This window comes from Sus scrofa, chromosome 1, assembly GCF_000003025.6.
Source record: "Sus scrofa isolate TJ Tabasco breed Duroc chromosome 1, Sscrofa11.1, whole genome shotgun sequence".
Taxonomy (NCBI): domain Eukaryota; kingdom Metazoa; phylum Chordata; class Mammalia; order Artiodactyla; family Suidae; genus Sus; species Sus scrofa.
In genome coordinates, this window is record NC_010443.5 from 245,452,935 (window position 1) to 245,466,267 (window position 13,333).

Genomic DNA, 13,333 nt, shown 5'->3' on the forward strand with positions numbered 1-13,333 from the left:
AGTCTCACTGAATGAGGGAAACAGATTAGAATTTGATGAAGCCCCAGTGAGAGCTATACCTTAGCAGTACATCTGTACTGGTCCTAAAGTGCAAGCTCTTCTAGACACACCTTAGCAAAAGTTAACTGCAGGCCCAGTGCTCTTTAAAGACAGATAACTATAAAAGTTGAGACTGTAGACAACACAATCACAATGGTCAGCATCTAGTAGCAGTTACTAGACTGAAATCAACAAGATGTGATTCATAACCTAGAGGAAAAACAGTCACTGGAAACAGACCTAGAAGTGATAGGTTCTAGCAGTCAAGTAAGTTAGAGAGTTATATTAACTATTTTCAAGAATTATAAGAAAAAAAAAATGTGATGAGAGAAATAGAAGCTTTTAAAGAAGAACCAAGTGGAACTTCTAGAGAAAAAAAATACACGTAAAAGTTCACTGCATGAGATAACTGATTCAACAGTGTAAAAGAAACATGAGTAAATTTGAAGATATAGCAGTAGAATCCATTCAAGCTAAACTTAGAAACACAAAACTATAAAAACAAGGGGCTTCAGTGACCTGTGGGACAATATTAAGTGGTCTAACATACATGTAGTAGGAATTTCAAAAGGAGAGGAAGAGGCAAAACAGAAATACTTGAAACAATGGCCCCAGATTTTCTAGATTTGATGTATGAGTTCTGAAAACCTCATACTTGATTTCTGTGAACTTCAGGTAAGATAAATGCATGCACCCACTCTACACATACAGTAACACAGCAATGCCTGTCATATAAAATTGCGGAAAACTACTGATTAGGAAAAAAACCTTAAAAGCAGCCAGAGAGGTAAAAAGGCATATTAAGTGCCAAGGAATAAAAAATAAAAATGACTTTAGACTTCTTGTCAAAAACTATGCAAGCCAGGGAGTTCCTGCTATGTTTCAATGGGTTACAGAACCTAATACAGGTTCTATGAGGAAATAGGCTTGATTCCTGGCCTTGCCCAATGTGTTAAGGATCCAGTGTTGCTATAAGCTGTCGCATAGGCCTGGAGTTGCAGCTTCCATTTGACTGCTAGCCTGGGAACTTCCATATGTTGCAGATATAGCCATAAAGAAAAGGGGTCAGGGGAACTACGCAAGCTAGAAGTCTGGAACATCTAGAAACTGCAAAAGAAAAACATGTCAACCTAAAATTCTTTATCTAGCAGAAATATTCTTCATATTGAAGGCAGTATATTTTTCAGAAAAAGAAATGGTGGAGAATTTGATTCCGGTAGAACAGTACAACTTAAAGGAAGTTATCTGATGAAAGGAAGAATAATACCATATGGAAACTTGGATCTGCATAAAGGAATGACGCATATTGGAAATAGCATGTTTTGGGTCTCAGGGACGTTTCTCCTACCCTTACACAGTGATTCAGACAATCAGCATACTGAGAGAAATGTAGAAGTTCATTTGGCCTAACTCCTTACCTGCAGAGAGCCAAATAATTAAAGCCTCCTCAGAGAAAATTTTGAATATTCCCATAAAGATGGTTATTAATTTTGTATTTTTCCCCCTGCAGGACATAGAATCCATAGTCCTTGAATTGCTCTATGCCGTCACATAACTCCTCTCTTATAGATGTAGAAAAAAATACTAAGACCTGTTAATTTCTCTTACGAAAATTTTTGTCATTTTTATGAGTAGAATAGCAGTCCCCTCTATATTCTTCATTATTAATAAAATTCCTAAATATTCTAAGAGTCTAAAATACAGCTTCTGCTACCTGTCAGTCAGAATTGAATTCCACAGTTTAGATCCTAGCATCTTTAACTGTTTTTACCAAACTCCTAGAAAAATTTTTGAGGAAAATAGAAAATGTGTGTTTATTTTCTTACGGGAACCTAAAACTTATTTCCATAATTAAGATGATAGAAATTTATTTTCAGATATACCAGAATCCAGCATAGTAGTTTTAACTCTTGCTGAGTTTTTTTTTTTTTTTCTGAATAATCACATTTAAAGCTCAATGTCTTAAATATTCAGCACAGAGAAAGTCATTGAAAAGTAATTTTTAGTTGCTTGAATGACCTCAACCACTCTCTACAGAGGTAAATGCCAGTCTCACCATTGTTTGGTCTTTATTGTACTATTTCATTCATTTCCTTTGCTAGACATTTTTGTTTCACCTAACTAGACCTCCACTACTTGTGCACATATTTTTTCCCTCTACTTTACATGTTTCTTAATAAATAGCCTATTGGGATACAGTAAGTGGTACATTGACTATTTACTCTAGTGCTACATGCCTGGAGATTTTTGAAGTTATGGAATCAAGTGTGTTACAGATGTGGCTAATTTTTATTCTACTTTTAAATAATTACAAATATGTTCTATTAAAATAAACAAGGCTTGTTTTGAAATCCTTAAGAAAAATATTTTAAGAGTTACTATAATTCTTCATAACCAGATTATAACAGAAACAGCTACATTTAAAGGGGATGTTAGAAGAGAACTGAAAAAAAAACTTTAGAATCTAAGAGTAGGCATATTAGACTTCTCCAGACAAACAGAACCAGTAGGATATAAGAAGAGATGTAAGGAATTAGCTGGTTTTATTACGGAGGCTGAGAAGTCTCACAGATTGCTGTCTACAGTTCATCTAAACACATCCTCACAGACACGCTGAGAAATAACCGTTAGCTGATGATCTGGGTACCCCATGGTCCAGTCAAGTTAACACAGAAAATTAACCATCACATAAAAATTGTTTTAACTTCTGACACTGTGAAGTATTTAGGGGCTATGATCTGTACAACTTATTCTCAGGTGATGCCAATAAAAAATAGAGTATGTGTATGTTTGTGTGTATGTGTACACACGTGGGCGCATATGTAGAAAAACTTTGAAAGAGGGCATCTAAACCAGTAATACTGCTAGGAAGACAGCAATTTTCTTAAGTAAGTGTGTCGCCCTCACTCTTGCTACCAAGGCATCTAATAAGTAATTGGGGAAGGAAAGAACACAAATTAACTCTAACATGATCATTTCTTAAGGATAGGTGCCAAAAATAATATCCTAATTATCTGATAGGAATGAAGAATATTGACTATCTTTCCACTAAATCTGCACTATTCATAGTAATAATAGGATAGCAGATTTGCTTCAAATAAGGAAGACATGTTCAGCAGTGCAAATGTCCTTTTCAAAATGACCTTTTGGTAAAAAGTAGTAAAATCAAGTTTTAATGGCTTTTCTTTCGGCCTTCTTTTCTTAGGTCTTTAGTGGCTTTGTCATTAATACTGTCCATGCTTCTCTTCAAACCTGCTCCAATTTATATCCTGGATGAGGTAGATGCAGCCTTAGATCTTTCCCATACCCAGAATATTGGACAGATGCTACGTACTCATTTCACACATTCTCAGGTAAGAACCAAAAGAAGTCTCAGAATAGTCCTAGTATTTGTTTTTCTAAAACTATTCTTTAGTAGTGGACAGTATATATAAGATACCCAGGATTGAGAATTACTAAAGTGCTGTCTATCTCTTTAAATAGAAGGAAAGAGGGTTTTTCACCTCTTATTAAAGAAAGACCCTGGCATTATAGTTGTAGGTATAGAATGAGGGAGTTTCTAATTTTTTCATAAGTTGGAATTATTTAGGGTAATGATTTTTCCTAACTATCTCACAAAGGATGTACAAATCAAAACAAGACTTTTTCAGGGATATACCTGAAAAATATATCAGAAAATCACATGGCACTTGATAGAGTACTCTTCATTTCTCCTAGAGGGAAGAGAAAACCCTTGAAGCGAAGAACAGTTTGTTTTTATTGAACTGCTGCTGCAGGAACTAGGGCTACCAAGTATGATGTAGATCTAGTCTATCTAACGTATAGATAATACACTGAACAACTCTAGGGGGCTGCACTTACCATAGTTATCATAGACTGTTATGGCAGCTTTTTAGCAGATAACAGAGGCATTTATAGAGCTGACAACAAGACAGTGATGCTAACTAGAGAACATAGCACAACAAGCAGTCAACCAGCAGGGAATAGCAACTTGGGTAATGAAGCACTCACAGTAAAATTAAGAGACTTCTAAAACCGCATATGGAAGGAATTTGTTTAGGTGCCTAATATCACTTTGTTATTTGCAGTTGAGGATGTGCATTTGCTTGGAGCCAACCATTTAAAGATAGCAAATCAAAATATCTCCAAATGATTGTTAACCCCGTTAAATAAAAGAGTGAACATCTTTAAGGCTATTGTAAAAAGTATTTTTTATGCTTTTTTCTTTTTTTCTTAAGTTCATTGTGGTGTCCCTAAAGGAAGGTATGTTCAACAATGCCAACGTCCTTTTCAAAACCAAGTTTGTGGATGGTGTTTCTACAGTAGCCAGATTTACTCAGTGTCAAAATGGAAAAGTTCCAAAGGAAACAAAATCTAAGACAAAAGGACCCAAATGATCACATATGGAAGTTAAAAGTACAGATTTATTCCATTCCTTCATCTTGACCTGTTTTTTAAACATAAACTTTTTTAAGAATTTGGGGTTCATTATTTTGTTACTTAACCACTTATTTAATCACTTATAAATGAGCCTAAATTCCTCGTCTGAATTAGTGTTAACTATGGTCCAATTACTGTGATAGTGATTTTCTGTATGTTATCAACTGTTTTTTCTTACACAAGTCTTTTATATATCAGGGAGCCTGAGACATATAGTTGGTGGTAAATTTTGTATGTAAAAGCAAAGTATAAAAAGATGAAATTAAATTATAGGATAAATATAGCTGATAGTCAGCTTTTAATAATTAGTTAATTCCTAAGGTAATATTACTGTGTTTTCTATTACTAATAATATCATTCGGGTAAGGAAGAATTATAAAGCAAGCAAGTAGGTGGACCAACAAAGGGAACACAAAGAAAACTATTAGACATGCACTAAGCTTTTTGTGATTTAGTTCTTCGAGGACATAATGCCAGATCCCTGATTTATACTCACATGAGAAACAGATCTTGAAAGGTTTCTCTTGTTTTAATGATGTTTGAATATCATGTTTCTATATATTTAGTAATTGGTCTGTGCAATCTTAAATTTTTTAAAAAGTCTATGAATATTTAATAAATGCTTGGGAGAAGGTATGTTGCATGTTATAAGTTTATCCAAAGTCTCCTAATATTTTTTTTTAAAGATTTTTGTCAGCCTTTTCATAATCCAGTCAATAACAATCTATTGGTGAGTGAAAATGTAGGAGCCAGCAGACCAAACCAAATTATCTTTTTCCTTTAGTTCTGATATATATGTCATATGTATATATATATATATATATATATAGATCCATTTGTTCTATCAAAAGGGCTCAGAATTCATTGATTATTATATATGTTAGTGTCCCTGCTTTCCATTGCAAAAACATGAATTTCTGTTAAGAACTCAAAAGCTAGGCCTAACAAACACCATAAGAATACTATATTTGGCCCCTTAGTACCTTAGTATCTCTTAGTGTGTCACTAGAACCATGTCTCCAAACTCTAAATCTTGAAAGTTCTGACATCTAATCTGACCTTGGATGTGTTATTTTGGCTCCACGTTGTTTCTTAGTTCCTTTGTGGTATCCTTTTCTTAACATATGCTCATATTCCCTGGCCCTAGGTTTATTTTTTCTCATCCTTCATCCTCATGCATATGTGAGGATGTCAGGTAACTGATACTCTGGGGCACATTGTAAAGGATTGAATGTGGAATTAGTTCAGTCTACCGTAAGAGGAGGAGACAAAGCTGTAAATGCTGTTATATAGGCTGTCCATTATCACATGCAATAGATGTAAGTTTATTTCTTTTCAAGTATATTGCAGATTGTTTGTCAAAGGAATTAATCAGTTCACACTGTCACCAATATAGTATGTTGACCACAACCTACACAGCACTGGCTGTTATTTGTAATGCTTCTGATTTACTAGTTATAAAACAGTATTTAATTGCTATTTTTAATTATCATTTTATAAGTAACTTGTGGGATTGAATATTTTGCCATATTATTAATTTTCTTTCCTCAGCCAACAATTCTGTTTGCTTTCCTAATTTTTGTTACGGAAATCCTCAAACATTAAATTTTTGTGAGTAATGTTGTCAATATTCTTTGATTAGAGGGAACACATTAAAGGGGATGGGGACAACTGATACATCTGCAATATTATGAGTAATATTTACTGAGCTTTTTATAAATATCAGACACTATTTTCATTTGCACATATTTTTACACTTAATCCTAAAAGAAACACAGTCAGGTAAGTACTGTTATCATCACGCTATCTTGTTGAGGAAATTGCATTGAGCAGAGAAATTAAGAAAATTGCCCACAGTGTTAATACAGTTAGTGAATAGCAGAGCCAAGATACAAATCTTGGTGGCTGGTCTCCAGAACCTATACCTCATAGTAAATTTAAGAGATGTCTGGATGAGTAGTATGCACAACATATGAAAATTACCTTTAGGAGGAACCTCAAACATTTGAAGAAAGGATTCCTTGTATTTTTGATTTTTGTTTTGGCATTTCAGGTATGCTAATAACAAATACAAAAGTAGTCTTGATCCCTAATTCCAATGTGTTGGAGTAATCCAACAGGCCGGCACTCCTACAGTCATGTCATCTGCAAATCAGAGCAATTTCTCCCTTTTAAATCTATGTATCTTTTATATTTTATTCTGTGTTGTATAGGATTGATGAGAGCTGGCGTATTTGCCTTTTTCCCCATATTAGGAGGAAAGCGTTCAGTCTTTCACTCCTGAATGTAATGTTAGCTATAGGCTTTTGATAGGTATTCTTTATCGAGTTAAAGAAGTTCTCTTCTTGTGCTTGTTTGATCATAGTTTTGTCATGAATGAGTATTCAATTTTCTCAACCCTTTTTGCCTTGATATTATCATAAAACTTTTTCTGTATGCTCATTAATATTATAAATTATATTGCTTAGTTTTTGAATATTAAGTCTTGTATCCCTGGTATAAACCCACTGGATTATGATGTGTATTTTGTATGTATTGCCAGATTCTGTTTGCTAATAGTTAGATCATGATTTTTGTGAGTATGCATGAGAGGCATTGTCCTAATTGTGGTGGTGTTTTTTTTTTTTCCCCTTCTACTTCGGTTTCATACTGGCCTTATAAAATGAATTTGGAATTGTTCTTCCATTTTCTGGAGCATTGTATAGAATTGGTGTTAATTCTTTAAACATTTTTTTGAATTTTCCTGTGAAAACATCTGGGTCTGGAGATTTGAAGGGGTGGTGGTAAACTGAGTATGAGTACAATTTCCTTAATAGTTATAGGCTATTTGTCTTTTCCTATTAGATGACTTGTCATAGTTTGTATTTCTTAAGGAATCATTTCATCTAAATTGTCAAATTTGTGGCCTTTCCTCATCATTCTGATGTCTTCCAAGTCTAAAGTGATAACCCATGTTCCATTCCTGATATTGGCAATTTGTATCTTTTCTCTTTTTGTCAATCCTACAGAACCAACTTTTTGTTCCATTGACATTCTCTATTGTCTTAATATTTTCAATTTATTACCTTATTTCCTTTTTTCCTGTTGCTTTGGGCTTACTTTGCTCTTTGTTACTTCTATGGCAGAGGTTTAGAGTCCTCTTTTTCTAATAAGCAATTAACACTATACAATATTCCTCTTAAATGTTCTTTTAGCTTCAACTTAATGATTTTGTTATGTTGAATTTTCATCTTAAGTTCAAAATATTTTCTCTTTTACCTTAACATTTACTCTTTGACTATTGGATTTTTTTTTGTTTTGTTTTTCTTAATATTCAAATACTTGGGAATTTTCTGACTCTGTCTTACTGATTTCCAGTTTCATTTTGTTATGGTCAGGGATCATGTTTTGTATCATTTTAATTTTTACAAAACTGTTAGAAAATCTTATTAGAAAATGTAAAAGGGTATATGGAGTTCCTGTCATGGCTCAGTGGTTAATGAATCTGACTAGGAACCATGAGGTTGTGGGTTCAATCCCTGGCCTTGCTCAGTGGGTTAAGGATCTCGCGTTGCCGTGAGCTGTGATGTAGGTCGCAAATGTGGCTCAGATCCCGTGTTGCTGTGGCTGTGGTATAGGCCAGCAGCTACAGCAACTATTAGACCCTTAGCCATGGGAGTGGCCCTAGCAAATGCAAAAAGACCAAAAGAAAAAAAAAAAATTTTAAAGGGTATAAATTCAGTGGTTAAAGGTTCTACCTTAATCTTTCTTCTAAATAAATAAACCCAAATTAAATAGAAAGAAATAATAAAGGGCAAAAATCAACACTATATAAGAGAAAAACAATGAGAAAAATCGGTGACATCAACACCTGCTTCTCAAAAGAACAGCAAAATCTGTAGATCTCTAATTAGATAGAGTAAACCAGAGAAATCAAAAACAATAGAAAATTATGATCATTTTAATGCCACTAAATCTGACAACTTAAGACAATGGAAAAATTAGGAAACTCACCAAAACTGATCTAAGAAGTATAAAAACCTGAATAGACATCTATGAAATACAACTGAGATTATTATTAAATATCTTCCTGCAAAGAAAACCCTCATCCCACAGTTTGGCTTATCATTTTTACCATTTAAAGAAATAATCCCAGTCATAATTAACAGAGTTTTTCTGAAAATGGAGAGAGAATACTTCCAATTTTTTTATGAGGTCAGTGTTCAAATACTAGAACTTGACAAAGACATTATAAAACAAGAAAGTTACAGGACAACAGTCCTCAGGAACAAAAATCCTGAAAATTTTAGCAAACCAAATCTAACATTTATAAAAGATAAGTATTTTCAACACATGGTACTGACAGCTAAATATTTATATGGAAAAACAAGCACTGGACCTTCACAACATACACTAAAAGCAAGCCATAGAGCTAGCACTTCTAGAAGAAGAAGAAAATTTTAGTGGCCTTGGATTAGGCAAAAGATGTATTAGGATACAAAAAAAAATTAAAAATGGATAAATAGAACATTAAATCATACTGAAAATCTTCAGAAGACTTCTCAGAAAGACAAACCACAGACTAGGAAAAATTAGTTGCAATATACAGAGGTGACAGAATTTCGTGCAGTGTATGTAAAGAACTTGTTGACTCATATTTAATGTTTGCATTAATGGTGCAAAAGCAATGGTAAAACTGTCACACTGTACTAATAGTACTGATTGCATTCTTAACTGGCATGCATTTCCGTTTTTTTAAAGGCAGTTTCACTTGAGTGTCTTTAAAGAAGCTATAAAAATTATTTTATATCTCAACCTCCTGAGTGTGTCTTTAATAATTTGAGTGATAAAATGAGAATTATAGATAGTGCACTTCTGCTGCCTATCAAAACATAATGGCTATTTTTCAGAAATTCTGTTATTTCTGTTGGTGTCTGAAGTATGTCTTTTCATGGAGTTCCATTTTTACCTCAACAGATGACTAAGGCAAACTGTTGTTATTAATTCTATGGTACTTGCTAGACACTACTTAAAAATGAATAAAGTTTGCCTGTCATATGAACCTGATGTACTTGTCGCAAATAATAAAATTGTAGCTTTCCAATGAAAATTAGAATTTTAGCAAACTTGTACTTGTCACTGTGAGCTTGACATCTCAGTCCTAAAGACTTTCCTGATTAACATGGTAATATTAAGAAATAGGATTTGGGGGTATTGTATTATGAAATATGTTAATAGTTTGAAGATTTGCACAACTCAGTGAGTGAGTGTTATTTTTTAGTGACCAATTAGTGATATAACAAAATCATGCATGGGTAAAACCTACATATCTATGATCAACTAACCTATGACAAGAACATACAATCGAAAAAGGGCAGTCTCTTCAATAAGTGGTGCTGGGGAAACTAGACAGCTACTTGTGAAAGAATGAAATTAGAACATTCTCTGACACCATATACAAACTCAAAATGGATTAACGACCTAAATGTAAGTCCAGAGACTATAAAACTCCTAGAGGAAAAAGGCAGAACATTCTCTGACATAAATTACACCAATATTTTTTTTGGATCCACCACCTAGAGTAATGAAAATAAACAAATGAGACCGACTTGAACTTAAAAGCTTTTGCACAGCAAAGGAAACTATAAAATGAGAAAATCTTTGCAAACAAAGCAACCAATAAAGGATTAACCTCCAAAATACAAAAACAGCTCATGCAGCTTTATATTTAAGAAAAAGGCAAACAATCTAAATATTTCTCCAAAGAAGACAGATGTTCAAAAAGCACATGAAAAGATGTTCAGTATCACTAATTATTAGAGATGCAAATCAAAAATTACAAAGAGCTATCTATCATTATATACCAGTCAGAATGGCCATTATCAAAAAGTCTACAAACAGTACATGTTGGAGAAGATGTGGAGAGAAGGGAACTCTCTTTTTTTTTTTCTCATAGTGACTTTTATTTTTTCCATTATAGTTGGTTTATGGTGTTGTCAATTTCTACTGTACAGCAAAGTGACCCAGTCATAAGTGACTAGATTTAGTTCTCTGTGCTATACAGCAGGATCTCATTGCTTATCCACTGCAAATGCAATACTTTGCATCTATTAACCCCAGACTCCCAGTCCATCCCATCTCCCCCTTGGCACCCATAAGTGAGTTCTCAAAGTCCATGATTTTTCTTTTCTGTGGAAAGGTTCATTTATGCTGTATATTAGATTCCAGATATGTGATATCAAATGATATTTGTCTTTCTCTTTTTGACTTACTTCACTTAGTACGAGAGTCTCTAGTTGTATCCATGTTGCTGCAAATGGCATTATTTTGTTCTTTTTATGGCTGAGTAGTATTCCATTGGGTATGTATACCACATCTTAATCCATTCATCTGTCAAGGGACATTTAGGTTGTTTCCATGTCTTGGCTATTGTGAATAGTGCTGCAGTGAACATAAAGGGGAATGTATGTTTTTCAAGGAAAGTTGTGTCTGGATATATGCCCAAGAGTGGGATTGCTGGGTCATATAGTTGTTCCATATTTAGTTTTCTGAGGTAGCTCCGTGCTGTTTTCCATAGTGGTTATACCAGTTTACATTCCCATCAACAGTGTAGGAGGGTAGCCCTTTCCCACACCCTCTCTAGAATTTGTTATTTGTTGACTTGTTAAAGATGGTCATACTAACAGGTGTGAGGTGGTACCTCACAGGAGTTTTGATTTTAATTTCTCTACTAACAAGTGATGTTGAGCATTTTTTCATGGGCCTGTGGGCCATCTATATCTCTTTGGAGAAATGTCTATTTAGGTCTTTTGCCCATTTTTCTATTGGGTTGTTGGCTCTTTTGCTGTTGAGTTGCATAACTTGTTTTTATATTTTATAGATTAAGCCCTTGTCAGTTGCATCATTTGAAACTAGTTTCTCCCATTCCATAGGTTGTCTTTTTTTTTTTTTTTTATGGTTTCCTTGGCAGTTTGATTAGGTCCCATTGGTTTATTTTTGTTTTAATTTCTGTTGTCTTGGGAGACTGACCTAAGAAAACATCTGTAAGGTTGATGTCAAAGAATGTTTTGCCTATATTTTCTTCCAGGAGTTTGTTGGTGTCTTATCTTACATTTAAGTCTTTCAGCCATTTTGAGTTTATTTTTGTGCATGGTGTGAGAGTGTGTGTGAGTTTCATTGATTTACATGTGGTTGTCCAGTTTTCCCAGCACCACTTTCTCAAAAGACTGTTTTTTTCCATTTTATATTCTTGCCTCCAGACTACAAGTGTCTGGATTATTTCTGGGTTCTCTATTCTGTTCCATTGGTTTGTATGTCTGTTTTGATACCAGTACCACACTGTCTTGATTACTGTAGCTTTGCAGTATTGCCTAAAGTCTGGGAGAGTTATGCCTTCTGCTTTGGTTTTTGTTCCTCAGGATTGCTTTGGCAATTCTGGGTCTTTTATGGTTTCATATAAACTTTTGTTTGTTCTAGTTCTGTGAAAAATGTCATGGGTAATTTGATAGGGATTGCATTGAATCTGTAGATTGCTCTTGAATCTGTAGATTGCTCTGGGTGGTATGGCCACCTTTAGTATATTCTTCCAACCCAGGAGCATGGACTATCTTTCCATTTCTATGAATCCTCTTTAATTTCCTTTATTAATGTTTTATACTTCACAGCATATGTCTTTCACCTCCTTGGTCAGGTTTATTCCTAGGTATTTAATTTTGTGGGGGTGCTATTTTAAAAGGTATTTTTGTATTCCTTTTATACAGAAATGCAACCATTTTCTGAATGTTAATCTTATTCTTGCTACTTTGCTGAATTCGTTGATCAATTTGAGTAGTTTTTGTGTGAAGTCCTTAGGTTTTTCTATATATAGTATCATGTTATCTGCATACAATGACAATTTTACCTCTTCTCTTCCAATTTGGATACCTTTTATTTCTTTTGTTTGTCTGATTGCTCTGGCTTCCAATATGATGTTCTTTCTATACCCACTTTGGTAAGAGTTTTAATCATGACTGGATATTGGATGATGTCAAATGCTTTTTCAGTATATATTGAGATGATCATGTGGATTTTTTCTTTCTTTTTTTAATGTGGTATATGATGTTGACTGATTTGCATATGTTGAACCATCCTTGTGAACCTGGGATAAATCTCACTTGGTCGTGGTGTATGATCTTTTTTATATGTTGTTGGATTCGGTTGGCTAAAATTTTGTTGAGAATTTTTGTGTCTGTATTCATCAAAGATATTAATTTGGTAATATCTTTGTCTGGTTTGGAATTAGGGTGATGGTGGCTTCATAGAATGTCTTTGGGAGTGGATCCTTCTTCAGCCTTTTGGAAAAGTTTATGGAGGATGGATCTAAGTTCTTCTTTGTATATTTGGTAAATTCACATATGAAGCCTGGACTTTTGTTTGTAGGGAGTGTTTTTATTACATATTCAATTTCATTTCTAGCGATTGATCTGTTTGGTTGATCTATTTCTTCTTAATTCAGTTTTGGTGGGCTGTGAGTCTCTAGAAAGTTGTCCATTTCTTCAAGGTAGTCACATTTGTTAGCATATAATTGTTTATAGTATTCTTTTATTTTATTTATTATTTTTTTATATCTGCAGTATCCATTGAGATTTCTCCTTTTTCATTTCTTATTTTGTTTATTTGGGGTTTTTTTCCCTCCTCTTCTTGGTGAGTCCGGCCAGAGGTTTGTCAATTTTGTTTACCTTTTCAAAGAACCAGCTCTTGGTTTTATTGATTTTTCTGTTGTTTCGGAATCTCTATTTTATTGATTTCCTCTTTGCTCTTTATGATTTCCTTCCTATTGCTGACTTTATGTTTTGTTTGTTCTTCTTTTTCCTTATTCATTTAGGTAGTGGGTTAA

General features: G+C 33.9%; 1 protein-coding gene and 1 long non-coding RNA gene across 4 annotated transcripts in view; one reads left to right on the top strand and one right to left on the bottom strand.

Moving 5' to 3' along the window:
• The window catches only part of SMC2 (structural maintenance of chromosomes 2), a 49,474-nt gene extending 43,376 nt beyond the window's left edge, over nucleotides 1–6,098 (top strand). For all 3 annotated transcript variants that reach the window (XM_021066949.1, XM_021066940.1, XM_021066959.1), the window contains 2 exons: nucleotides 3,245–3,392; nucleotides 4,278–6,098. In XM_021066949.1, coding sequence (XP_020922608.1) covers nucleotides 3,245–3,392; nucleotides 4,278–4,436 — 307 coding nt within the window. In that variant the 3' untranslated portion in view covers nucleotides 4,437–6,098. The remainder of the gene's footprint in view (nucleotides 1–3,244; nucleotides 3,393–4,277) is intronic.
• The window catches only part of LOC106509221, a 66,842-nt gene that overhangs the window by 21,161 nt on the left and 32,348 nt on the right, over nucleotides 1–13,333 (bottom strand). The window lies entirely within an intron of this gene.